General features: G+C 42.5%; 2 protein-coding genes across 3 annotated transcripts in view; both read right to left on the reverse strand.

Moving 5' to 3' along the window:
- Positions 1–526: 526 nt before the first annotated feature.
- Positions 527–19,103, reverse strand: LOC308589724 (interferon-induced GTP-binding protein Mx1-like). Its single transcript, XM_081199131.1, has 13 exons — positions 18,967–19,103; positions 18,000–18,189; positions 16,886–17,023; positions 16,099–16,253; positions 15,128–15,266; positions 14,182–14,380; positions 13,828–13,906; positions 12,930–13,052; positions 11,467–11,608; positions 10,795–10,953; positions 3,927–4,003; positions 2,337–2,564; positions 527–1,756 (listed from the first exon to the last, which is right to left on the reverse strand). Exons 1-13 carry the CDS (start codon positions 19,057–19,059, stop codon positions 1,526–1,528), a joined length of 1,953 nt encoding a protein of 650 aa, XP_081055257.1. The 5' UTR covers positions 19,060–19,103; the 3' UTR covers positions 527–1,525.
- A 5,363-nt stretch (positions 19,104–24,466) lies between these two features.
- FAM3B (FAM3 metabolism regulating signaling molecule B) overlaps positions 24,467–26,541 on the reverse strand; it is a 36,641-nt gene continuing 34,566 nt past the window's right edge. For both annotated transcript variants that reach the window (XM_081199133.1, XM_081199134.1), the window contains exon 8: positions 24,467–25,585. In XM_081199133.1, coding sequence (XP_081055259.1) covers positions 25,502–25,585 — 84 coding nt within the window. In that variant the 3' untranslated portion in view covers positions 24,467–25,501. The remainder of the gene's footprint in view (positions 25,586–26,541) is intronic.

The following is a 26,541-nucleotide window of genomic DNA, read 5'->3' on the forward strand; positions in this document are numbered from 1 at the left end:
TAGAATCACAGAGTTGGAAGAGACCACAAGGGCCATCGAGTCCGACCCCCTGCCAAGCAGGAAACACCATCAGAGCACTCCTGACATATGGTTGTCAAGCCTCTGCGGTGGTGGTATGAAAGCTTAAGTTGTTTACACAGTGGTACCTTGGTTTTCAAACTTAATCTGTTCCAGAAGTCCGTTCCAAAACTAAAGCGTTCCAAAAGCAAGGTGTGCTTTCCCATAGAAAATAATGCAAAATGGATTAATCCGTTTTAGACTTTTAAAAACAACCCCTAAAAGAGCAATTTAACATGAATTTTACTATTTAATGAGACCACTGATCCCTAAAATGAAAGCAATAAACAATGTACTGCAGTCAGTCAATCAATCAATCAGTCAGTAGCTGAACTGGGTTCCACACAGTCACACACAAAAAAGAGCCACAAAAATGCAAAATCAATAGCAGAAACAGGCAGAATCATAGAATCATAGAGTTGGAAGAGACCACAAGGGCCATCGAGTCCAACCCCCTGCCAAGCAGACCTCAGCGTAACACTTAAAATGGAAGTGTGGCACTCAATTCATCAGCGTAACACTCAAAACAGCAGTGTGGTTGTGGCGTTCGTACAGAGCCCCCGGTCGTTTCACGGACTACAGTGGTACCTTGGGTTACATACGCTTCAGGTTACAAATGCTTCAGGTTACAGACTCTGCTAATCCACAAATAGTAAGAACTTTGCGGCAGCAGCGGGAGGCCCCATTAGCTAAAGTGGTGCTTCAGGTTAAAAACAGTTTCAGGTTAAGAACGGACCTCCAGGATGAATTAAGTTCTTAACCTGAGGTACCCCTGTATTGACCTGTACACCAGTGCTTTTATTCTTCCGCTGCCACTAAGCAGGTTTCTTCTGGTGAAATACTGAGTCTCAGTCAGGTTGTAAAAACAACGAAGATTAAAGTTTATTGAAGAACAAGTTTTAAATATATTCAGAACGGTTTCTGAAATGCGCACCCTTAATTAGATGTGGCACTATCTCACACTGTCACACTCTTCTCTCTCAGTTCTATCCCTATCTCTCACTCTAGCTGTCACAACTGCTGTGTTCGTCTTTTACTGGCTTTGTCTGACTCTGACTCCTCTATCTCCCAATGGTAAAACCCCTGGGCTGAGCCTCAAAGCCAGGTAGAGGCTCCGCCTCTGAGCTTTCTCATTGGTCAATCTACATTAACCATTTCCATCCCCCTGTACAAACAAAATCACAAGGAATGAGCAAAGGCCACATTGGCACTCAAATCGGAAGTGTAACACTCAAAACGGAAGTGTAGCACTCAAATAGTCAGCCTAACACTCAAAACGGAGCATGTTTGACTTCCGAAGAAAGTTCGCAAACCAGAACACTTACTTCCGGGTTTGCAGCATTTGGGTTCCAAGTTGTTTGAGTACCAAAGCGTTTGAGAACCAAGGTACCACTGTATACACAAGCAATGAATAGGATCCCTTCCTTCTGCAACTGGAAGAGGGAATTAACACAGAGACACCTCTTGATTACATGGGGAATTTTGCTAAATGCTGTCGTGCTTTGGTGAGACGCTTGATCTTCTCCTTCAGAGTGTTCCTCACATTGGAAGTATCATACCTCTCCTGAAGGAGAATGTCAAACTGATCTTTGTTTTGCAAGAGTTGCAGCATTGCATTTTGTAATTTGTCAGCATAATCCTGGAGAACATATGTCCGAATAATCATGGGAATTTGGGTTCCAAGACGGGTTCCTGCGCTCTGCAAACAGAATAAGAGTTTGGGTTTTTAGACTGATTAACAGACGGACAAAACCAGGAAGGTAACATTATGAAAAGACTATCATTACAACAGGTCATCCACTTAAACATAGGTCACTGGAAAAAGGCTTAAATCACTCCCACTAACAATCAATCCAAAGAGGAGGGATAATGGGGCCTTATTTATTTCACAAATTGGTTTGGTTCTCTTGTTTCTGGGCCCAGACAATAGAGCAAATAATTTCTCTCATCATATCCATGCCCCACCCACCTTTTTTTTTTATACCATGAGAGCTCTAAGAAATAACCTGATGTATGTGCATGTGTAAGTACTTCTTTATTTAGGTTATTATGTGACATTTATGTTAAGCGCAAGCTGCTCCAAAGCAATAGCTTAAAAACTTAAAACAGAGTTCAGCTATCCTAAGAGAGGAGCGGGAAGGTGGTGGAAGGCTATATCAGCCCAGGAGAAAAACTATTCAGATCAAAGTTTTGGATACTCTGTTTCTTTATTTTACTACTAGAATTGTTCCATGTTGTAATGGGAGATTGAGGTGTTAAAAAAAGAGGTTGAAACTCACTTTGAAGTACGCGTTCAAGTGGTAAGTCATTTCCTCCATGGAGCATAGCTTTGCAGGAACTAGAACCGATCTTGTAAATGCATTTCCAACACCTTTCGTTCTAATACCACTTAAATCTTCACTATAAATACTGTCCTGGGAGTACACTATTTGTTCCATTTTAAACTGAGTATTGATCATGGATACCGCAGCCGCTTCTTGCTTCAGTTTTATATCTTCAATATTGATCTGCATGACAAAAGATATTATCTTTTGTTGTTGTTCCACAGTAATTCATTATGAGAACCCCTACACTCAGTGTTCCCAAGTATAATCAGTAAGGCTCAGAAATTAACACTTAAAACTGCTTTACCAATATAGGTCATTAGTCCATTTCACCCACCACCCTGAATGACAGTTCCAGTGTCTCAGGCAAAGGTGTTATCAGAGATTTTTAAAAACTGGACCCTTCCGCAAGCCTTGATGGGTAGCGTTGTGTAGATAAATAAGGTAAGGCGTTACAAAGCACTTCCATGGGAGCTGGGAAAGGTACAAATATTTGAAATGCATGAACTCCACAACTGATGGTAGAAGAACAGTTACATTTTGAGAGAACCACAGAATAACATCTTACACAGAAATATCAGTGGATAATATTTCCACTTTAAAAATATAAAGCTACCATTGTGTCAAGAGCGAGCTAGCAGTAAATCACACTGTGCAAGTTGGAGTTAAGTCTTTAGCAGCAAACACACTATCTGCAAAGGAGCGTCGGGCCTAAGAAGCGCAACTCATCTCTGGTAGGTCTTGCCCCCATAAAGCAGTTGCTGAGACTGAAGGTCCCTGTCTCCCCACACCTGCCTAAGTCCCCCCTTCTCCAGGGTTTTTTTCCCAAGCATCCACACCTCACTAATCTCTCTTTGGCTCTTTTCATACTTCTTCTGGTTCTGGGAGACAAGTAGGGAAGGGAGTTTGTCACAGCAGGAAGGAGAGACACCTTCTCCAGCCAGACTCATCTCTGCCTCTTTGCCTCCTCCCCTGCTTCAGCGTCTGCCTCTGATTCTGGACTTCCCTCTGCCACAGACTCTCCCAGCTCACTATGCCCTGTTCCCTCTTCAGTTTCTGACACCTCAGTCTTCTCCCTGATGGCTCATCCTTGTCCCACCACCACTCTCTGGCCTCTGAGCAACCAGTCCATGACGCATGGGCTCTCTTCAGCAGAGTAGCCCCATCCCTGCATCATATCATCTCCTTCATATATATTAGGTGGGACAAGGAAGTAGTTAAAATTAAGTCAAACTATTTATTTATTTTTTAAATCTAGGATCAAGGCAGGACCTTTACATACCTGGGGGCAGAGCTCACATAAAACACTCATCATCTGAAGTGGGAGTCAGGGGGAGACCTTTTCAGACTGATGGGCCAGGTCTAAATTTTCTGCCCACCTGTCAATCACCTGACTTCATAGTGATATCATGTGAAGCTGTGCTTTAAAGCCCTGATTGTCAGCAAGCACGCTAGAGCCATCCTGGTTGTATGGATTCATTAGAGGGTTCCATGTCTGCCTTTTGTCTAACCATCATGGTTATGAATAAATACATCACTTCTTACCTGAGCAGCTCTCAGAAGATTGTAGAAAGCACCAAAGTGTCGGTAGGCAGTTTGAATAAAATTTTCCCGCACAAGTTCTAGAAAACAGGGAGAACCATTTAAAGGCACAGAATCTTAAGAGAAAAATTGTGGCTAAAATTCCTAAGCAACTGGCCAAAGTAAATAATATACTGTCCTGTGTATTGTTGGAAAAAACTGGGGCCCTGGGCTTGTGTCTTTACACACCTTCACCTCTACCAACACACAGAGACAGGGGTGCCAACACTATTTCTGGGCAGGAGGCTGAGCCCCCCCCCAATAGTGAGGGGGCCGCCATCCCCCACCACTGCTGGGCAAGACTGGCCTGCTGCCCCCCACCCCGCATGTGGGGAGCAAGTCGGCGCCCCTGCACACACATGTGTTCACATCAGTTAAATTGTGCAACATGTCAGAAAAGAATGACCACTCTTGCTATTGTGTCTTTCCTGGCTACCGTTAACCCACCTTCTACTCAGAGGCATGCATGCAGATTAGAGTGTTTGTGTGTGTACAATATGCTGCGAAAGACAGAGAGACTGGGAAAATCAAGTAAACAATATGAATGGGAATTGCTTCCTAGGAAGTATTTTGTTAGGATTAGGATCAGAATGATCAACTGACAGAAGACATGTAAGATTGTGGCATAATAATCAATTATTGTGGCATAATAATCAATTATTACTGTGCTCAATCTCTATTTAATATTATATATATATATATATATATATATATATATATATATATATATATATATATATATATATATATGCAGGTTTTGGTGTCTTCGGGTGTCTTCCCGTGTAAGAGTTGGGGTGTCTAGGCGACGTTTCGACGAGGTCTCACTCGTCATCTTCAGGCTGGTGCTTTCGGCTTCTTGTTACTGGAACAGAGCAGGATCTCAGTGTTTGAGTTCCTATAAGTACTCAGAATATCACTCAAGAAATCACTCAAGATATTCCTCAAGTAATTAATGAACAAAAGAAGAAAAGACACACTAACCTGGGAACTTCCTCTCTGCCCAGAACGTTGGAGGCTATACACCACACCCCCTCAACAGTATTTATAGGAACTCAAACACTGAGATCCTGCTCTGTTCCAGTAACAAGAAGCCGAAAGCACCAGCCTGAAGATGACGAGTGAGACCTCGTCGAAACGTCGCCTAGACACCCCAACTCTTACACGGGAAGACACCCGAAGACACCAAAACCTGCATTCCTGTACCCGTGAAAATCTACGAAAGCATATATATATATATATATATATATATATATATATATATATATATATATATATGCAGGTTTTGGTGTCTTCGGGTGTCTTCCCGTGTAAGAGTTGGGGTGTCTAGGCGACGTTTCGACGAGGTCTCACTCGTCATCTTCAGGCTGGTGCTTTCGGCTTCTTGTTACTGGAACAGAGCAGGATCTCAGTGTTTGAGTTCCTATAAATACTGTTGAGGGGGTGTGGTGTATAGCCTCCAACGTTCTGGGCAGAGAGGAAGTTCCCAGGTTAGTGTGTCTTTTCTTCTTTTGTTCATTAATTACTTGAGGGATATCTTGAGTGATTTCTTGAGTGATATTCTGAGTACCACTTAGGAGGGTCATTAGGTGTGGATTAGTTGCTAAAGCTTTCGTGTCTTGACCTCTTGAGCTTGTGAAGAGTTTTTTCTGAGAAGATGGCTGTACTGCACTTAGTTGTGCTCTGGCTTGGCTTCGTGTATAGGGGCGAGCTGTGGTTTTGTGCCCTGTGCCAGCCAGATCTGTGTAGGGATTGCAGGGGGGTGCAGCATCCGGAGGTGCCACTATGGTTTGGCTACTGGATGGTGTCTGTAATTTATCTGTGGAGAGGGTCTCGGTTTGGGTCTGGTGTGGTTGATTGGAGATGGCGTTCTGTGTGCCTCTGGTTCTGGTGTCGGTTTTTGTGGGGAGGGCTATTTTCCAGATGTCTGGTAGGCGGGACGTATCGTCACGCTTGTTCATGTTGTGAGGGTGTTTCTCTATCTCGATGGCTTCCATGATTATTCTCTTGTGGTGGTGTTCCATGTTAAAGAGCAATTTGGAATCTGAAAAATTAATTTCGTGTCCTGTTTCTTTCATGTGTTGGTAAAGAGAGGAAGTTTTTTCTTCTTTTTTGACGGCATTCTTGTGTTCTGCGATACGTGCATTTATTCGTCTGTTTGTTTGTCCAATGTACGTGGCTGGGCAGACTTTGCAGGGTATTTCATAGACCCCTTGGTTTTCTAACTGGATTTTATCTTTGGGGTTTCTGAGGATATTGGCTATTTTTTGGTTGGTGCAAAAGGCTGTTTTGATATTGTGTTTATGGAGGATTTTGCTAATTTTATCTGTAGTGCCCTTGATATAAGGAAGGAGGGCCATGCCATTGTTTTCTTCTGTGTCTTGGTTTTTGGGGGGTGTTTCTTTTTGGATTAGCTTCGTAACCCTGTTTTGCTGGTATCCGTTGGCGATTAACACATTTGAAAGATTCTGTAACTCAGTTGTCAAGTGGTCTTTGTCAGCCAGGCGTTTGGTTCTGGAGATGAGAGTCTTGGCTACGGAGTTTATTTGTGCAGGGTGGTGGTGTGATTGTGCATGTAAGTAGCGGTTGGTGTGTGTTTTTTTCCGGTAGATAGTGTGTCCTAGGGAGCCATCAGGTTTTTTGTAGATTAGGACGTCAAGGAAGGGAAGTTGGTTGTTGGCTTCTATTTCCATAGTGAATTGTATTTTGGGGTGTAGGCTGTTGAGATGTGTGAGGAAGCTATCTAGTTTTTTCTTCCCGTGTGGCCAAATTACAAAGGTGTCGTCAACATACCTGAGCCAAAGTTTGGGTTTGTGTTCTGACTTGTCTAAAGCATTGGTTTCAAAGTGTTCCATGTACAGATTTGCGATGACCGGTGAGAGGGGTGATCCCATAGGTGCTCCTTCTATCTGTTTGTATCTTTGTCCATTGTGGATGAAGTACGTGTTGGTTAGGCAGTGGTTGGTCAGGTCCAGGATGTATTCGGGGGGATTGTATTTGTTTTGAATGGCTGTCAAGGCTTCATTAATGGGCACTTGTGTGAAGAGAGATACAACATCGAAGCTCACAAGTAGGTCGTCGGGATGTAGGTTTTGCTTCTTTATTGTTTCTATGAACTGGAAGGAGTTTGTAACGTGTGAAGCGATAGATTCTGCATAGGGCTGAAGTTGCTTAGCGAGAAATTTAGCGAGATTTTGTAGAGGTGAGCCTATGGAGCTGACTATTGGTCTGAGTGGTGTTCCTTCTTTGTGTATCTTGGGGAGACCGTAGAGTTTGGGGCATCTGGATGATTTTTCTCTGGGGATGATTCTTAGCTGGATTTCTTCACTGATAGGAGAGGCTTTTATTTTGGATTTGGTGGTTTTTTCCAGATAGGTGGTGGGATCTGTTTTTATAGGTTGGTAGGTAGGGTCTTGGAGTAGATTTGATAGTTTTGCTTGGTAGTCCGATGTGTTCATCACAACAGTGGCATTACCTTTGTCTGCTGGGAGAATGATTATGTTGTTGTCTTTCCTCAGGTTGGTGAGTGCTTTCTGTTCTTCTTTGTGTAAATTGCTTCTGGGTGGTTTGCTGGAGCAGAGGATGTTGGTGACTTCAAGTCTGATTTTATTGGCTTCATCTGGGTTGATTTTGGTTAGGCTAGCTTCGACTCCGCATATGATGTTTTCCGTGGGGATGCGTCTCGGGGCGACTGCAAAGTTGAAACCTTTGGAGAGTACTTTGGTTTCAGTTGAGGTGAGGATCCTGTCTGTACATAATGTACTGTCAGGATCCTGAGGATCCTGTCTGATATGTTATGTACAGACAGGATCCTCACCTCAACTGAAACCAAAGTACTCTCCAAAGGTTTCAACTTTGCAGTCGCCCCGAGACGCATCCCCACGGAAAACATCATATGCGGAGTCGAAGCTAGCCTAACCAAAATCAACCCAGATGAAGCCAATAAAATCAGACTTGAAGTCACCAACATCCTCTGCTCCAGCAAACCACCCAGAAGCAATTTACACAAAGAAGAACAGAAAGCACTCACCAACCTGAAGAAAGACAACAACATAATCATTCTCCCAGCAGACAAAGGTAATGCCACTGTTGTGATGAACACATCGGACTACCAAGCAAAACTATCAAATCTACTCCAAGACCCTACCTACCAACCTATAAAAACAGATCCCACCACCTATCTGGAAAAAACCACCAAATCCAAAATAAAAGCCTCTCCTATCAGTGAAGAAATCCAGCTAAGAATCATCCCCAGAGAAAAATCATCCAGATGCCCCAAACTCTACGGTCTCCCCAAGATACACAAAGAAGGAACACCACTCAGACCAATAGTCAGCTCCATAGGCTCACCTCTACAAAATCTCGCTAAATTTCTCGCTAAGCAACTTCAGCCCTATGCAGAATCTATCGCTTCACACGTTACAAACTCCTTCCAGTTCATAGAAACAATAAAGAAGCAAAACCTACATCCCGACGACCTACTTGTGAGCTTCGATGTTGTATCTCTCTTCACACAAGTGCCCATTAATGAAGCCTTGACAGCCATTCAAAACAAATACAATCCCCCCGAATACATCCTGGACCTGACCAACCACTGCCTAACCAACACGTACTTCATCCACAATGGACAAAGATACAAACAGATAGAAGGAGCACCTATGGGATCACCCCTCTCACCGGTCATCGCAAATCTGTACATGGAACACTTTGAAACCAATGCTTTAGACAAGTCAGAACACAAACCCAAACTTTGGCTCAGGTATGTTGACGACACCTTTGTAATTTGGCCACACGGGAAGAAAAAACTAGATAGCTTCCTCACACATCTCAACAGCCTACACCCCAAAATACAATTCACTATGGAAATAGAAGCCAACAACCAACTTCCCTTCCTTGACGTCCTAATCTACAAAAAACCTGATGGCTCCCTAGGACACACTATCTACCGGAAAAAAACACACACCAACCGCTACTTACATGCACAATCACACCACCACCCTGCACAAATAAACTCCGTAGCCAAGACTCTCATCTCCAGAACCAAACGCCTGGCTGACAAAGACCACTTGACAACTGAGTTACAGAATCTTTCAAATGTGTTAATCGCCAACGGATACCAGCAAAACAGGGTTACGAAGCTAATCCAAAAAGAAACACCCCCCAAAAACCAAGACACAGAAGAAAACAATGGCATGGCCCTCCTTCCTTATATCAAGGGCACTACAGATAAAATTAGCAAAATCCTCCATAAACACAATATCAAAACAGCCTTTTGCACCAACCAAAAAATAGCCAATATCCTCAGAAACCCCAAAGATAAAATCCAGTTAGAAAACCAAGGGGTCTATGAAATACCCTGCAAAGTCTGCCCAGCCACGTACATTGGACAAACAAACAGACGAATAAATGCACGTATCGCAGAACACAAGAATGCCGTCAAAAAAGAAGAAAAAACTTCCTCTCTTTACCAACACATGAAAGAAACAGGACACGAAATTAATTTTTCAGATTCCAAATTGCTCTTTAACATGGAACACCACCACAAGAGAATAATCATGGAAGCCATCGAGATAGAGAAACACCCTCACAACATGAACAAGCGTGACGATACGTCCCGCCTACCAGACATCTGGAAAATAGCCCTCCCCACAAAAACCGACACCAGAACCAGAGGCACACAGAACGCCATCTCCAATCAACCACACCAGACCCAAACCCAGACCCTCTCCACAGATAAATTACAGACACCATCCAGTAGCCAAACCATAGTGGCACCTCCGGATGCTGCACCCCCCTGCAATCCCTACACAGATCTGGCTGGCACAGGGCACAAAACCACAGCTCGCCCCTATACACGAAGCCAAGCCAGAGCACAACTAAGTGCAGTACAGCCATCTTCTCAGAAAAAACTCTTCACAAGCTCAAGAGGTCAAGACACGAAAGCTTTAGCAACTAATCCACACCTAATGACCCTCCTAAGTGGTACTCAGAATATCACTCAAGAAATCACTCAAGATATCCCTCAAGTAATTAATGAACAAAAGAAGAAAAGACACACTAACCTGGGAACTTCCTCTCTGCCCAGAACGTTGGAGGCTATACACCACACCCCCTCAACAGTATTTATAGGAACTCAAACACTGAGATCCTGCTCTGTTCCAGTAACAAGAAGCCGAAAGCACCAGCCTGAAGATGACGAGTGAGACCTCGTCAAAACGTCGCCTAGACACCCCAACTCTTACACGGGAAGACACCCGAAGACACCAAAACCTGCATTCCTGTACCCGTGAAAATCTACGAAAGCATATATATATATATATATATATATTCTTTCCTTTCAAGGCCAATATATGCTAAGCACTATGCAGATATAAAAAAGGACACAAGTCATGAAGATTATTGTGTTAAAGTGTGTATGCAAATAAATTATGAGCTGTTACTGACTTTCACAAAGCCAATAAAACATTTAGGCTGCGATTCTATACCTAATTACCTGGTATAAAATTCAGTGACATTTACTTTTGAGTGGACATGTATAAGATTGCACTATAGAAGGTAGTGCTCTTAACAGAGAATAATTTGTTTTTCTGCAAGTGACATTTAAAGTGTTTTGATTACCCTGCAATTGTCAATCAAAATATTCACAATACTTAGGTGTATTAAAATTAAAAAAAACTATTCTGTTTTAAAACTGCTATTTCTATATTAACAGTACATCAACAACATTCAGAAATGATATATTCCAGACTAAATTATATTCCTAAAATCACACATGAAATCCTTTACATAAACCGGATATTAGAAACTGAAACCATGTTGCTACTGTAAAACGTACCCGCTACATCCGTCAACATTTCAACAGCTGGCGATTTCAGCGTCATAATTTGTCGTCTGACAATGGTCTCAAAGGTCTTGTAATTAATAAACCCTGGGAGTTCTTTACCACGATATTTATTTTCATAGCTGTGAACTTCATCTTTCATAGTATCTCTTACTGCAATGTTGAAAAAATTGCATTAAGTAATCACCCTCAGCTTTCGAGGCTCCAGTACTGATGAAGTTAATAATCATGGCTACTCCATGAATTATAGAACACACATTTTTTTAACCTGCTCTTTTCTGCAAGTTTGATATTGGAAGACGTCTATCTCAAAAGCAAAATAAAAATGGGCTGCATGCACAGGTAACCAAATATCTGTGACAATGCCCAAAATGAACCACAGGTTTCTGGAATTCAGAGATGATAGGGACAACAGCACATAATGTGCATATATCCCATCAAGTGCCACACCCACCCACAAGTGTGGCTAGGAAATACTGAGATCAGAGTTCAACTGAAAATGCTCATGTGTTAACAAACATGCACAAAAGTGCATATGGGAAAAATGGGTCTGTGCAAACTACATGCACGCTATCACTCTGATGTGTACACAGCCTGCACGAGAATTCAGGTTAAAACTGGGTGTTCACTTGCAGGAAAAAAAATAAGAAATTTGAAACAGTTTACCATTTAGTGCATTGCTGTTGATCTCCTCTTGCCATTGATTAAAGATATTTCGCACTTTTGTGAACAATCTTGTTTCTTTCAAATCCGTTAAATCCTCTCCTTGTACTTTATTTAAGATGTCTTGATTAAAAAGCTTGATTTTCTGTAAAAAGAATATATATAATATAATATTTATATATCAATTCAGTCTGTCCAGCTACAATGTACATCTTTTGAAAAAGAATTGAGTGATTATCCAGAAAGCATCAAGACTTGCCGTTAGGCTTTGAACTTGATGGCTTAAGCTTTATGGCTTATACGAATGAGCAGAGTACAATAATAAAAGAGAAGTGGATCATGTTCAGGATAGGCACCACCATTCATATTCCATAGTACCATTCCTAAACCAGCACAAAGAGAATGCTTCCCAAATCACATACAAATAAGCTTTACAATCTTAAAGTGGTTCCCTGATGTTACTTTTCAACAAGTAGCCAATCCTCATCTTAAGTAAAGTATATCCTTCAAATAGATGATATAGGGTGAAGGAGACATAATATTTAAAGAGAAGCCACAGCAGAGTCATCACATGCTGTGCAAGCATGACTTTCTACCTGTTTTGCAATGTACATAACTTTCAACTCTCCTAACTATTGTCTGCCTAGACTTAGATTCACTATGCACAAGGTAATAAAAGAGATAATTGATGGGAAAGGATAGCTGATGACGATGCGACCTTCGGGTATAGGGCGGTATAGAAAATTAATTAATTAATCAGTCAATTTATTCATTATATAGTGGTACCTCGGGTTATGAACTTAATTCGTTCCGGAGGTCCGTTCTTAACCTGAAGCACCACTTTAGCTAATGGGGCCTCCTGCTGCTGCTGCGCTGCCAGCACATGATTTCCGTTCTCATCCTGGGGCAAAGTTTGCAACCCGAGGTACTACCTCTGGGTTAGCAGAGTAACCTGAAGTGTTTGTAACCTGAAGCATTTGTAACCCAAGGTACCACTGTGATGATGATGATGATAATGATAATGATAATGATAATGATAATGATAATAATAATAATAATAATAATAATAATAATAATAATAATAATGGCCCCTGGAACTTAGTATTGTACCAATGCTTTTGGTCCAATTGAAGCATATGGCTGTCCAATCTTTTAATGCAAAACCAGCTCCCATCACCCTTGACCATTAGTCAGGAGTCCAGCAACATCTGGAGAGGGACATGCTCCCCACCCTGTTTTTCACCGGATGGTTGTTGTTTATTTGGTCTTTCATTATCAACATTCTTTTTAAACGTACATTATTGCATTGAAGCTTGGAAATGTCTGCCAGAGTTCAAGGCCTAAACCTCTTCTACCAAAATTAGATACTGATATTTAGGTACTTCGTTTTCAGTTTCCTAAGAAACACACATATTAAAATTTTCAGGCATTCCAGAAATAAAATTGGAAACCCCACATTTATTTACCTGTATGAGGAAAGGCATCTTCTCTTCTGTGTTTCCAGGCACATCTTGACCACATTTTTGCAGCTCTGCATTTGTTACCTCTAGCTTTTCCTTAATTTGTTTTTGCAAAGTTGGCAATGTTTTCTGAAAGACAGACATGCACCAAGAAGGAAAGTATTCAGTCTCAGAATGTTTCAACACCTCTTCAGAGTGAATTCACAGAATCATTCACAGAATCTGACACTTGACTGAGATAAATGCTATTGCAGCTGCTTAACACTGGTGGTGAAACATAGAAGCCACCAACTTCTTTTTATTTGGAACACACCAAAGCATGCCAGAAGGTCTTATTGACAACCCTATAATCAGAATGTATTTAGACAACCAAGACGTGTGTGTGTGTGTAATACACATATAGTTTTTCTTTAGAGAAATGAAGATTATTGGACTGCTGACACATGCATTTGCATACAACATATAGTTATGCCCTGGGACTAAAAATGACATGTCACATGTCCAACGACATGTAGTTTTCTCTGCTGGTATTTTTTTTACAGTATAAATCTTGAATTGAAAGCAGAAGGTGCTATTTAACTCTTTCCCCTCCAGCCATTTTCCCCACTCTTTTTTTAAAGCAAAAAATTGTCAATAGAAGTCAAAGATTGAAAACAATTTTCTTTTTTTTATAAAAAAGAAATATAAATAAAATCAATAATTAAAAATATACATTATGTACTAAAATTACAGATTAAAATACATATTAACTTACATGTTTGGATAGGCTTTCCTAAACATGTAAGTTTTTTGTGGACATTAAAAAAAGATACAGAGGAAATGCTTCCCAGCAAAGACAAGGCAAATACAATTATTTCAAAGCACTAACAAATTTAGTTATTCAAATGAATCAGTATTCTCTTACGCTAATGTGCTCTATCAGCTCCTGTGTAAGCCTTTCTGCCAAAAGTGGGATGGTAGCTCTGCCTTCCTCCAAAAGAGATCTAGCAGGAAACAAGAGTGAGTAATTAAATTTAAGAGTATAACACAAGTATAATCCAGATAAACAGGCAGGCAGGCAATTCCCAATATTCAATCAAATGGGGCTCGTTTAAACAATCTTTGGAGTGATTAGACCCAGTGTGTGGAGTACTGCAGGTTGAAGTGTCAAACAGATGCTTGCATTGGTTGCATACTTTCACTTAATTTGGCATTATATTTCAACCAACAAAGACCACAATGAACGGATTTCCTTCTTTCTTTTTAAAAATAAGCCTACCTGAAAAAATCGTGTTCTTCGAAAAATTCTCTCTCTTTCTCAATTGCATCTCCCAAAGTCACTTTGTCGTTGATGTCACTTTGCCCACGACACTTAACGATCATATATCCTTTTCTCAGGGGGACTCTTTGATTCCGGATTATGTCCACCACTTCTGCCTCTGTTCCCTTGTCAACCAAGTCAGGCTTGGTCAGGATGCCTGTGAAATAATAGATGCATAGGAAGAAAAGTATCTTATTTTAGGTGATTTATTTTGAGAAAAGTTAGTACATATTCTGAATCAAGTCACCTTTGAACCCATGGGGCCTGTATGGGAAAAGTGGAACCAACAGGAAGGCAGCTGGCCCAATACAAGTACTATATTGGGTTTGGCTCCCCAGTCTGTGCAATCTGTCAGTGCCTGATATGCAGATTTCTGCTGCCTCACCACGCCTGCTGTCTGGAGCCTGACCTATGGTCTTGGACCATGTTACTAGCCTCTGCTCCTTTGGACCCACGATTGCTGCCCTTGACCCACACCGATTCTGGACCACACTGCTTGCTGCTGAGTCCATCCTTCCCACCCAACCCCCAATATTCTTCTATTTCTCTGTACAGATGTGCAGTTCACAACAGCAAAGAGCCGCAACAGAATCAGCCAGAAGAATTCAGCCTGCAGGTCTAGAATATTCACAGAATATACAGCTGATAAGTCATTATTTGAGTAAATACAGCAGAAAGAGGGTTGATTTGAGGGCTAACACAAAATCATGGTAAAAACTGATTAGATGCTTGGCAAAATGATGCTTTGCAAAATTTTAAGAAGTGAATAGGCTACGGTAAGACCTCTAAATAAAATTCTAAATGATGCAAATCAAACAGGGTGGTAGGATTCCTGCAGTGATAACTTGTCCTCCCCGTAGTTAAAAACACCACCATCACTTTTTAAAGTGTTTATTTAACTTACCAAGTGTTCTCTCCCCCGTGGGATCTACTTCTTGAGCCATTTTCAGTGCCTCCGTTGTTGCAATGTCTACATTACTTGGCACCACTACCAAATTGATGGTTTCTTGTTTGTTAATATACTTCTTAATTAACTTTATTATCTGTAACAAAATTCAGACAATAAGAGCTGTGTTATATGGCACCTTATAAAATGAGTAAATACAGCCAACTAAAATTTTGTACAAAACTGGAACAATACAAGAATCTGTTGTGCCAAAGCAGTGGGTTTATTAACATGACTGCTGTATTGAACTAACCAAGGAATTGGAGGTGATCAGCATTGTTGTACTTTAACACCCATCAGCCCCAACCAGCATGGGATGATGGGAGTCTGAGTCCAACAACATCAGGTTTCTATGTTATTTCTATTCCAATGTCTGCCAAGGATTTCAATGCAATTTACAAACAATTACAAAAATTAAAACAACAGATAAAGCAAACAAAGCAAGCAGCAAATAAAAAACTGCTAGTATTTTGTTAAAATGTGGTAGAAAATGTTTACAAATATATCAATGGTGGTACGAGGCATACCTTCCAGCCAGTGTTCACCCAAGCTCCTGACAACTGTGTCACTGATGCTTACCTGGATGGAGAGGTGTGGTGCAAGTGCACCAGCAGAAGTGCCAGATTGGTTTTGCTAGTGTGTTTCAACCTTCCTGACCTCCCCACCACCTTACCTCTCTCTTTCCTGTAAGCAGCTCTCAGGAGGTCAGAGGAGCACCAGTGCTCCACCATGCCACCCACTTCTGCCCCTAGGATTCCATAAGTGGAGCACCACCAATAAAATCCCTTGTAGATGCAAGCCTTGCCTCCAATGGGTGGCATTTAGCGAAAGGCATCATACCTTTAGCATGTGGGCACTCCCATACCTTGCTGTATCCACCTAATTCATTTTCAGGATCCTACCAGTTCTGAAAACAATCTTCTTTTTACCTGCTGTCCAATGTCTTTTGGCTGATCACCCACAGCCACTCTTGCAATTCCTGGCAGGTCAATCAGAGTCAGGTCCGGAACATCTGAGGAGCTGATTTCCAGGCTAATTAATTCTGAGCTAATGCCTGATCCTGAGCCAGCCATTGCATTCTGGGCTGTATTATAGGAGGAAAAACAAAGTACAGTGGTACCTCAGGTTACAGACACTTCAGGTTACAGATGCTTCAGGTTACAGACTCCTCTAACCCGGAAGTAGTACCTCGGGTTAAGAACTTTGCTTCAGGATGAGAACAGAAATCGCGTGGCAGCAGCGGAAGGCCCCATAAGCTAAAGTGGTACCTCAGGTTAAGAACAGTTTCAGGTTAAGAACGGACCTCCAGAATGAATTAAATTCTTAACCCAAGGTACCACTGTAACAGTACAGGAATATTGTGGGGAAATCTCTTCCTACAGACCAAAAAGTGAACACTTCAGCAGAAATGTGTTCTTCTATAATAGACTAGGCAGAAAAGGAAACTAATTACAAAGATAAGCATTTGGAATTTCTGCTTGGTGCAAAGGAAGACACTAAAAACCATCACAGAAAAACTCTTTATGTATAGTCCAACCCTAGCAACAATTTAATATCTGTTTGGCTGCCCACTAGAGGATATACAAAAAAGTAATTTAGATAGCAATTCTATGTGCATCGATGTGCAAACTAGCTCTCCTGAACAGTGAGACATGCTTCTGTGTTAACGTGCTTCTGTGTTAACATCTATAGGATTGCACTGTCAGCGACAGTTACCTCTAATGATTTGTTCTTCCACTTGTCTTGAGCTATTCATTTCTTTCACTGTGTTCAGATATGAAATTTTCCCTTTCCATTCCTTCGTGTTGTGTGTTTTCTTCAGCTTGAGCTCTAAGGGGCATCTTGTAACAATACCTGTAAAGTGAAAAAGCAAGCATGAAGGAATGGAAGATGACAGGGAAGGGCAAAGGGAGCCCTACTCTATCTTGAATGTCACCAAGGAAAGCCTGGTCGTATCAGCAGATAGAACACTAAGAATGCAAGAGCCCTGTTGGATCAGGCCAAAGGCCCATCTAATCCAGTATACACTGCTCACAGTGGCCTACCAGAAGCCCATGGGAAGACTGTAAGCAGAACCTGCGTGCAACAGCCCTCTCCCTACTTGTGATTCTCAGTAACTGCTATTCAGAGGCATATTGCCTCCGACAGCAGACATAGCCCATAACATTACAACACTACTGAAGTCTTTAGACACAAAGAAAGTGCCATGATCAGTATAGTTGGGTCTTTGCATCCTTCAAGTGGCAGGTAGGTAGGTAGGTAGGTAGGTAGGCAGAAAGAAAGAAAGAAAGAAAGAAAGAAAGAAAGAAAGAGAAAGAAAGCTGTTTAGTCATAGGGAGAGTAATATCCCATGCATTACAAAATATTTCCCAAGACACCTATAACAGATAGCAACCAAAAGGGGAGGATAGATACCAAGCAATTTAAAACTATTAACTGATGAAAAAGACTAATAAAAAGTATTGAACCAATTTCATGGGGAATGAAAGTTACTTAAAGGGCTCAGAAAAAAGAAAAAGTCCTCCCAAAGTAGCAAAAGAGTTGCCAGGCGAATCTCCCCAAGGAAAAGCATGTCATAAACTGGGTGCCACCACCAAGAAAGCCCTCTCTTTAAAAAAATAAATATTTTTAAAAAATATTTCTTAAGTTTACAAAAATACATGCATTGTCTCTTTTTTCAGGTTGCGTTTAGAACCACCTCCCTTTACACCAGATGGTGGGAGCCCCCAGAGGATAGACTCTGAAGACAGTCTTAATATAGAGGTTGATGATTGCATCACATTGACTCATGGAGAAAAAAGAGGAAAAGCGGGGGGGGGGGGATTCTCACCACTGCCCCTTGGAAGAGCGACTCCAGAAAGAGCTTCCAGAACTGAGCTTTTGCCTGAGCTTTGATCTCCAATCACAGCAATTGCTGGCAATGCCAAGTCCTTCTCCACTCCGAGGGCTCTCAGAGAATCAATAAGGTCAATACACGGACGGACTTTCTCTTCATACTGGGTGCTCAGGACACTTGTGCTCTGAAAGAAAAACAAAACAAAAGGGCACCTGTGACCAGAACTAGAATTAGTTATCAAGTCCAATAAACCATTTTCACCAATGAATATTAGTGATGTGGAGCAGCAACTGTTTTCTTAAGTGTAAGCTTCCCAGGTCCCTTCCACCTGCTCATCTTTGCACATACCTGCAATAATATATGGGTACTTCCTACACATCCTTATCACAGGCATCACTATAAGAAGAGGCAAGGGGGAGCAAGCCAAAGGCTCAGCTAGTCCCGCATCTTCTTCTCATAGTGGCCAACCAGTTGCCTATAGGAAACTCGCAAGCATAACTTGAGGGCAACTGTGCTCTCTCTGCTTGCGCTTCCCAGAATCTGGAATACAGAGACATACTGCGTCTGACAGTGGAGATGGAACTTAGCCATCCAGATAGCCTGTTCCTCCAAAATTTTGTCTAATCCTCTTTCAAATCCATCCAGGTTGGTGACCTATCACCACATCTTGTGGGAGTGAACTCCAAAGTTTAACTAAGTATTGTTTGAAGAAATACTACCTTTGGTCTGCCCTGAATCTTCCAAAATTCAGCTTTATTGGATAACCTTCCCACCCCATGCCCCAGGCTCTAGCATTATAAGAGGGATGATTCAAACCTTAAGTATGAATGGTTTCCTTGCACCCAGAATCCTTACTGGGGTATCTAGGTTTGCATGATAGTATTTAAGAGGTATCCCACGAAATTAAAAAATAATTTGCCCTTACAGGTGTTGATTCATAGCTGTGCGTTTCTGATAGTACCTCTATAAGTTTACTCTTCAGTGGAGAGGAGTCATTTTTCGTTTTACTCTTCAGTGGATTGGAGTCATTTTCCTTTTCACATTTGACCGACATGTTGCTCCCTCGGAATTAAAATATTTTCGTAGACTGGAAAATCAGTTTGCCTGGTCTTAGTAAGAAAAAATATTTCGATTTTATTCTGATGTGCAGGCTGCTTCTGAGAGAAATTCTAAGGCCGGTATCTTTGGTGGAAGTAAATTGCTCTTGAACTATTAAAGCCTGAGCCACCCCTTCTCCCACACCAGAGTCAGTGGTTTGTATTTTCCGATGGAAAACGATCCATGATAGCAAAGTTAAAACAGAATACATTGGTACCTCGGGTTAAGTACTTAATTCGTTCTGGAGGCCCGGACTTAACCTGAAACACCACTTTAGCTAATGGGGCCTCCTGCTGCTGCCGTGCCACCGGCACGATTTCTGTTCTCATCCTGAACCAAAGTTCTTAACCTGAAGCACTATTTCTGGGTTGGCGGAATCTGTAACCTGAAGCGTATGTAACCTGAAGCGTATGTAACCCGAGGTACCACTGAATATATATAAGCTTGTTACATATCTCTTGGGGTTTTGGGGGGATATATTTTAAAGAACCATGAAGACTGCTAGTAAGTTTACTGGCCTCCCATTCAAAATAATGAGTCAGACACTTTACAATGAGCTCAGCGAGCCATACAAAAAAGTTAAAGGGTGCCACTGAACTGCATGATGCCCTAAGTATTTGCAAAGCAAATCCCTAGCTATTGACTCTACATTAGCCATACCTCCCTGATCTACTCAGTCAGAATTGGGCTACACCATTCCTGAAAACCAAAATACCGTACTATTGCATGCACTCCAATACCTGAGCAGCAAGAGAGTCCGCGTGTACCTGCAGTATCCCAGGGTTTGGCTTCCTTAGAATGAAGTTCTGTAGAGCCTGTGCTGTCATTAGTCTATATGGTTTTCTTTACAACCTAAGATGCTTTTCTACACACAACCTAAGAAGGGACTGGAGCAGCATTAGCCCTCAACAAGTTCTTGCTTCCCCATTAGGTTTCCAGGGAAGCCTCAAGCCACAACGCAGAGGTCAGCATAGAGCAAGACAGCATCTCCAGCTTCCAGGTCAGTCACACACAGCCCCCCTGCACCCTCTGGCTGACTGTTCCTCTTCCTAGGATGAGGTGGGGACAAGCTCACCCATTCATCTCTATGGCAACAGTGCTCACTCTTTAAGATGCAGATGATGGGTATTTGGCTAGGGCAATTACCTTGACAAAGGAAGTAGTTTGACTGGTTCAGCAAGTTTCCTCTTATAGGTGTTAAAGGTAAAGGGACCTCTGACCATTAGGTCCAGTCATGGCCGACTCTGGGGTTGCGGTGCTGATCTCGCTTTATTGGCCGAGGGAGCCGGTGTACTGCTTCTGGGTCATGACTAAGCCGCTTCTGGTGAACCAGAGCAGCGCACGGAAAAGCCGTTTACCTTCCTGGCAGAGCAGTACCTATTTATCTACTTGCACTTTGACTTGCTTTCGAACTGCTGGGTTTGCAGAAGCAGGGACTGAGCAACGGGAGCTCACCCTGTCATGGGATTAAAACCACTGAACTTCTGATTGGCAAGTCCTAGGCTCTGTGGTTTAACCCACAGCACCACCCACATCCCCTTATAGATGTTACCTTCTCATAAACTGGACTGCAGCTTTCGAAGAGATCCCTGGGTATCATCCATACTGACCCCCCAAATATTTAGCAATATATAATTCAATGCCACATAAGAATCTCTTATTTGTAAATTAAGAATGCATTTAGCTTTGACATGCCAAAAACAAGTTTCCCAAACCACTGAATTCAATTTGGCATGGAAATTGTAACCCAACAACTTTTGGAGGACACCACGCTAGCTACCCTTGAATGGGGCAGTGAACAACATTCCCTCTTCCCCCTCCTACCCAGTGAGACTCCTCTGCTTGCAGACATTTAATCCACCCTGTGAGGTGATTACTTTCCAGGCTCTCCCTTCCCATTCCCCAAATGGAAATCCTGCCTTGCAGGCTGATTATTCTATGAAAGGATTCTTACCTCTTGCTCTGGGAGCAAATGCTGCTTTCCTGATGCTCTTGTTTCTATTGTGTCAGCATCAGCTCCACCTTTCCTGTTCAGGGAAATCGAAACTTAAAAAGGCATCTGACGAATGGCATTATCCCACACTAAAAGCAATATCGCAAGGGTGCCAACAGTGTGTCAGTTTTCCTCGCTGCAGAACACAGAAAGGAAACAAAAAATAATGCTGTCTCATGACGAGGAAACGAAACTTAATTCAGGTCCTTGAACTGGTTGCATCTGAAACTGCTCAGCATCACACTAGACTGAGCAGCCATCTGCTCCTTTTGCATTTTATAAGGCACTAGTGCTGTAATGATTACACATTTGTTTAGCACTATGTTCTGATTTTCCAATACGCCACTCCCATTAAAAATAAAACAAAATTAACACCAGCAGCTGAAATCTAGGAAGCAAGTTGCAGTATACATAAAATGCTAACAACAGGATTCTGACTTTATTGAGAGTTTTCATAGTGCATTTCTTGATTGATCCTTTCAACAATGTTGCAGATTCCAAAGTAACAGGAGTCCAGCACACTGGTGATATAAAATTAGTGGTAGGGACGAGTGGGTAACAGGGGAAGCCATGGGCAGAATAATAGTTTGTCCTTTATAATGCAAATCATGCCTCTCTGAGGGACTTTATGAAGGGACAGGGCTTTGTTACACTTGTGACATGAAGTATTTCGCCATTAGACGTCCATCAATAATGGTACAGGCAAGATTGAACCAAGAACTGGCTTGGAAACAACTCAGTTACTGTGCTACTCTGGCTCTCAGTAAGAAGTATACTTAAAAGCTCACTAGAACCAGAAAAGCTGTTCACTGACATCTAATAGCCTGCAAGCTCAGGATATGTGGAACCTTGAGCAGACAGCATGTTCTATATTTGGAGCAAACACGGAAAAAGCCCTGTATGTACTGCAACAGGTCCAAATCCGTTGTCAAGCCATCTCTTGATAATTATAAAGGATAATTGGATTCATATGTATAGACGCAGTCCCTAAAATATGCTTAATTCCAACCCGTTCAGGGTTTTGATGCCAGCATTTTGAATTGGGTCCAGAAGCGAATTGGAGTCAGTAGAGTCTGCAAATAATAAGATGACTATGCTCTCATCTTTCCACTCCTGACAGGAGATGGAATCGTAGAGTTGCAAGGGACCACAAGAGTCATCTAGTCCAATTCCCTGCAATGTACAAATCTTTTGGCCGATGTGGGGATCAAACCCATGACCTGGTATGTGTGTGTGTATGTGTGGCATGTCCACTCAGCCAGTGATCAGATAATAGCCCACACTGCAATCAGCATGAACACTCTCATACCAGCAGGCGGATACCTCACAAGACAATGTGATGCAGGCAAAAAACATCTGTACAGACACAAACACACTTGCTGGCTGGGAGAGCAGACCAGGTATCAGCCAGGATGCTACAAACCAGCTCTTCCCTGTTTAGTCCTTTCTGTAGGTCTTCTGCAAGAATAGCCAGCATGGTGACTTCCAGTTGTTGCTGGACTACAACTCCCATCAATCCCACTCCTAACCAGCATGGACAATGGTTATGGATGATGGAAACTGTAACCCAACAACTTCTGGAGGACATCACGTTAGCTACCCTTGAATGGGGCAGTGAACAACATTCCCTCTTCCCCCTACAACCCAGTGAGACTCCTCTGCTTGCAGACATTTAATCCAGTCATTACTTTCCAGGCTCTCCCTTCCCGCTCCCCAAATGGAAATCCACCCTGCAGGCTGATTATACTGTGGATGCTCGGGTTGCTAACATGATCCATGCGGGATGCACGTTGGCAACCCGCAGCGGCACGTCTGTGCACACGTGGGTAGTGATTCTGTGCATGTGTGAACCCCAAAACCCGTTTCAGTACTTCCGGATTTCGGCAGGTCCGTAACCTGAAAAAACGCAACCTGAAGCATCTGCAACCCGAGGTATGACTGTCCTGTGGAAGGATTCTGACCTCTTGCTCTGGGAGCAAATGCTGCTTTCCTGATGCTCTTGTTTCTATTGTGTCAGCATCAGCTCCGCCTTTCCTGTTCAGGGAAATCAAAACTTAAAAAGGCATCTAACCAATGGCATTATCCCACACCAAAAGCAATATCGCAAGGGTGCCAACAGTGTGTCAGTTTTCCTCGCTGGAGAACACAGAAAGGAAACCAAAAATAATGCTGTCTCATGACGAGGAAACGAAACTTAATTCAGGTCCTTGAACTGGTTGCATCTGAAACTGCTCAGCATCACACCAGAATGAGCAGCCATCTGCTCCTTTTGCATTTTATAAGGCACTAGTGCTGTAATGATTACACATTTATTTAGCTCTTTGTTCTGATTTCCCAATAGTCCGCTCCCATTAAAAACAAAACAAAATTAACACCAACAGCTGAAATCTAGGAAGCAAGTTGCAGTATAAATAAAATGCTAACAACAGGATTCTGACTTTATTGAGAGTTTTCATAGTGCATTACCTCAGTGATCCTTTCAACAATGTTGCAGATTCCAAAGTAACAGGAGTCCGGCACACTGGTGATATAAAATTAGTGGTAGGGGTGACTGGGTAACAGGATAAGAGTTTGTCCTTTATAATGCAAATCATGCCTCTCTGAGGGACTTTATGAAAGATTTGTTAGACTTGCGACATGAAGTATTTGGCCATTAGACGTCCATAGGCCACAAGAGTCATCTAGTCCAATCCCCTGCAATGTGGGGATCAAAGCCACAACCCTGAAATGAAGCATCTCATGCTCTACCGACTGAGCTATATTCAGTGGCAAAGGAAAAGACACAGATAATTTAAATCCACATAGTTCCTCTTCACAGAAGTTACAAGAGTGGGGCCAAAATACAGAAGTGGCCATCTAGTGGCAGCCCATTTAGATCAGAAAAGGTTACTTCTAGGGTGGGTGAGGAGAGGGAACAAAGGAGTCGCAGTAGGTAGGTGGATCTTAAACCTTTTCCTAGACACCATTTGCCCACTCCAAATCCCACAGCAGTTTTCCTCACTTCCCAACCTTCAGGCTATTAAATGCACATATAATCATCTAAGTGTTGCTATAGAATGAGACCTCTTCTGTCACACACATTGACCCCATTTTGGGATTCTAAGATATAAATGGACACAAGCATTCCATTTTGCTGACAGAGGAAGTGATTTTATTTGGGTGAGTAAAGCTAGTTTTGATCATATTTAACTTCAGACTTCGTTAATGCCTCTGATAATTCAACAAGCTCTCTGAGGTATGATTTCACCTTTCCTGTCTCTGTTAAGGGTGGTCTACAAAACATGAAACAGACTATAAATTCCATCCCAAGCAATTTACTGAATTCATGATGTTTCTGTCACATTTTATATATAAAATACTACACCGCTAATTTTAAAAATTAAATCCTTTTATTTATTCCAGAGTAATAGATGCATATACATTCAAGTATAAAACCGGGAAGCCATGAAACTACCAGCGTCATGATGACTAGATTTGGCTTTAAGATGTTTCAATGAAAGTAATGTGGTGATAATGTGAACAATTGAGACAATCACCGCACATGCAAAGATGACAGCTTAATGACTAGGCGGTTGGCGCGGAGGTGGCAGTTCCAGCAGTAGAGAAACATAAAAGATCAAGTGTGTCTGGTGAAGAATCAAAAGGAGGCAGCATGGCGCATGGCGCCGCGGAGCTCCTGAGGGCGGCCAGTGTTGCTTGTGCTGCCTGGCCGGCTTCCAAGTCGCTGGGACCGCCACCACCACCACCACCGCTGTCGTGTGGGTGCCGGGGGCACCCGCATCTGGAGCTCCTGGGCCGGAGGGACCCAGGAGTGAGCACGGAGGGGGAAAGGAGAAGCCTTGACCATTGCGCTGCCGCCGTCAAGGGAAAGGAGGAGAGGTAGGAGGGCAGACGGAGGCTGTGAGGAAACATGCGGCTGAACCCAGGCCCAGCCTGAGCCCACCTCCCCGATGGCTAGCGCGCTGCATTTTAAGCCACTAATGTGAACATACCCAAAGTGTGAATGTGTGAGCTGAGCTCCCAGAGAGAAGATTGTGCTCCTGCTCTGCTACAGTGGTTTGCAAAGTCAGTGTGTTGCCCCCACCTGGCCTCACGGTTTGTCCTGCTCCAGACAAACCACGTTATATCCAAGGTTTTTCTTGGGTTTATATCTCTGACAAACCATGAGCCCGGGTTTGTGTGATGTGCTTAACTCACAGCAGCAGATGAACAGGAGAACCGGGGAATGAACTAAGCAGCCACAATGCCCTTGCATTTGTACTCAGCCCATAGTATTGTGGAAAAGTATGGGCAATTTCATGGCCAAAGACATTCCTAAGTATGGCAAACAAATCATTCTGAGATCATGTGGTAAAAATGCAGTGCACTCCTTTGTTGATACATCTTAACTGGAGAATCCAGACCGTTAGTTTTTTGGAATACAGCCTTCTATCTGGACTTCAGCTGGCCAGCCATTATATCGATTCTTTTTCGCATCAGAGTGGTTGATCTGTTTAAAAGAGACGTATAAATAGCAATTCAGTTTATGCCTTCAAAATAATGTAATTGTGAAAGTCTATCTATTATTGCCATAACAAGAGAAAATAGTGTGGCTTCCAATCAGCCGCAAGTGGGGGGGGCACTTTGGAATGGGGAAGAGCTGCAGCTCATGTTCCTTGCATTCCGAAGGTCCCAGATTCAATTCCTGGCATCTCCAGTTAAGGCTGGGAATAACTCTTGTCTGGAACCATAAACAGCAACTACCAGTCAGTGTGGACAATACTGAGCTAGATGGACCAATGATCTGAGTCAGCATAGGGCAGCTTCCTACGTTCCAAAATACACAATGGAAGCAACCCACCCCTTTTATCACTAAGCTTATGGAGAAAAGAAAACGCTAAAGCCGATTTATCTAGATCAGTTCATGTGAACCACATAGTTTTTGGCTCCATCAAAAGGGCTTGGGAGTGTGCTGCAAAGTGGGATAGCTTTGGCAAAGGTATTTGCCAAACGGGGGACCCACAATTGAGATCATGTTTGAGCACAACCCCTTTCCACTTCTGACTGAGAATATTCAGGCAAAAAACTAGGTATTATATGTTTGGGTATCGTCAGAAAGGACAGCCCCATGTCCAGTTCATAGCATTCCTCTATAATGTCTACTACAATGTATCTGTATTTTGACATTACAGTCGTACCTTGGAAGTCGAACGGAGTCTGTTCCGGAAGTCCATTCAACTTCCGAAATGTTCAGAAACCAAGGCACGGTTTCCGAATTGGTTTCCGATTGCACAGGTGTGCTGGAAACAATAGCAGAAGCCATGCTGGACATTCGGCTTCCAAAAAAAGACCAGAACACTCACTTCTGATTTTCGATCAGGAGCCAGAATGTTCGACTCCCAAGGTGTTCAGGAGCCAAGGTACGACTGTACATTCAAAAAATGGAGAGAGACCAGGAAGGAAAGA

This window comes from Podarcis bocagei (assembly GCF_964188305.1).
Source record: "Podarcis bocagei genome assembly, chromosome: 6".
Classification (NCBI taxonomy): domain Eukaryota; kingdom Metazoa; phylum Chordata; class Lepidosauria; order Squamata; family Lacertidae; genus Podarcis; species Podarcis bocagei.

Bases quoted from the DNA above. Each gene is read 5' to 3' on its own strand.
- LOC308589724 (XM_081199131.1), bottom strand. From the start codon at position 19,059: ATGTCGGTCAAATGTGAAAAGGAAAATGACTCCAATCCACTGAAGAGT. The intron at 18,190-18,966 runs GTACTATCAGAA...TTTTTCTTTCAG, and splicing joins TGAAGAGTAAACTTATAGAG to AGCACAAGTGTCCTGAGCAC. The intron at 16,254-16,885 runs GTAACTGTCGCT...CCTATAATACAG, and splicing joins GGAAGAACAAATCATTAGAG to CCCAGAATGCAATGGCTGGC.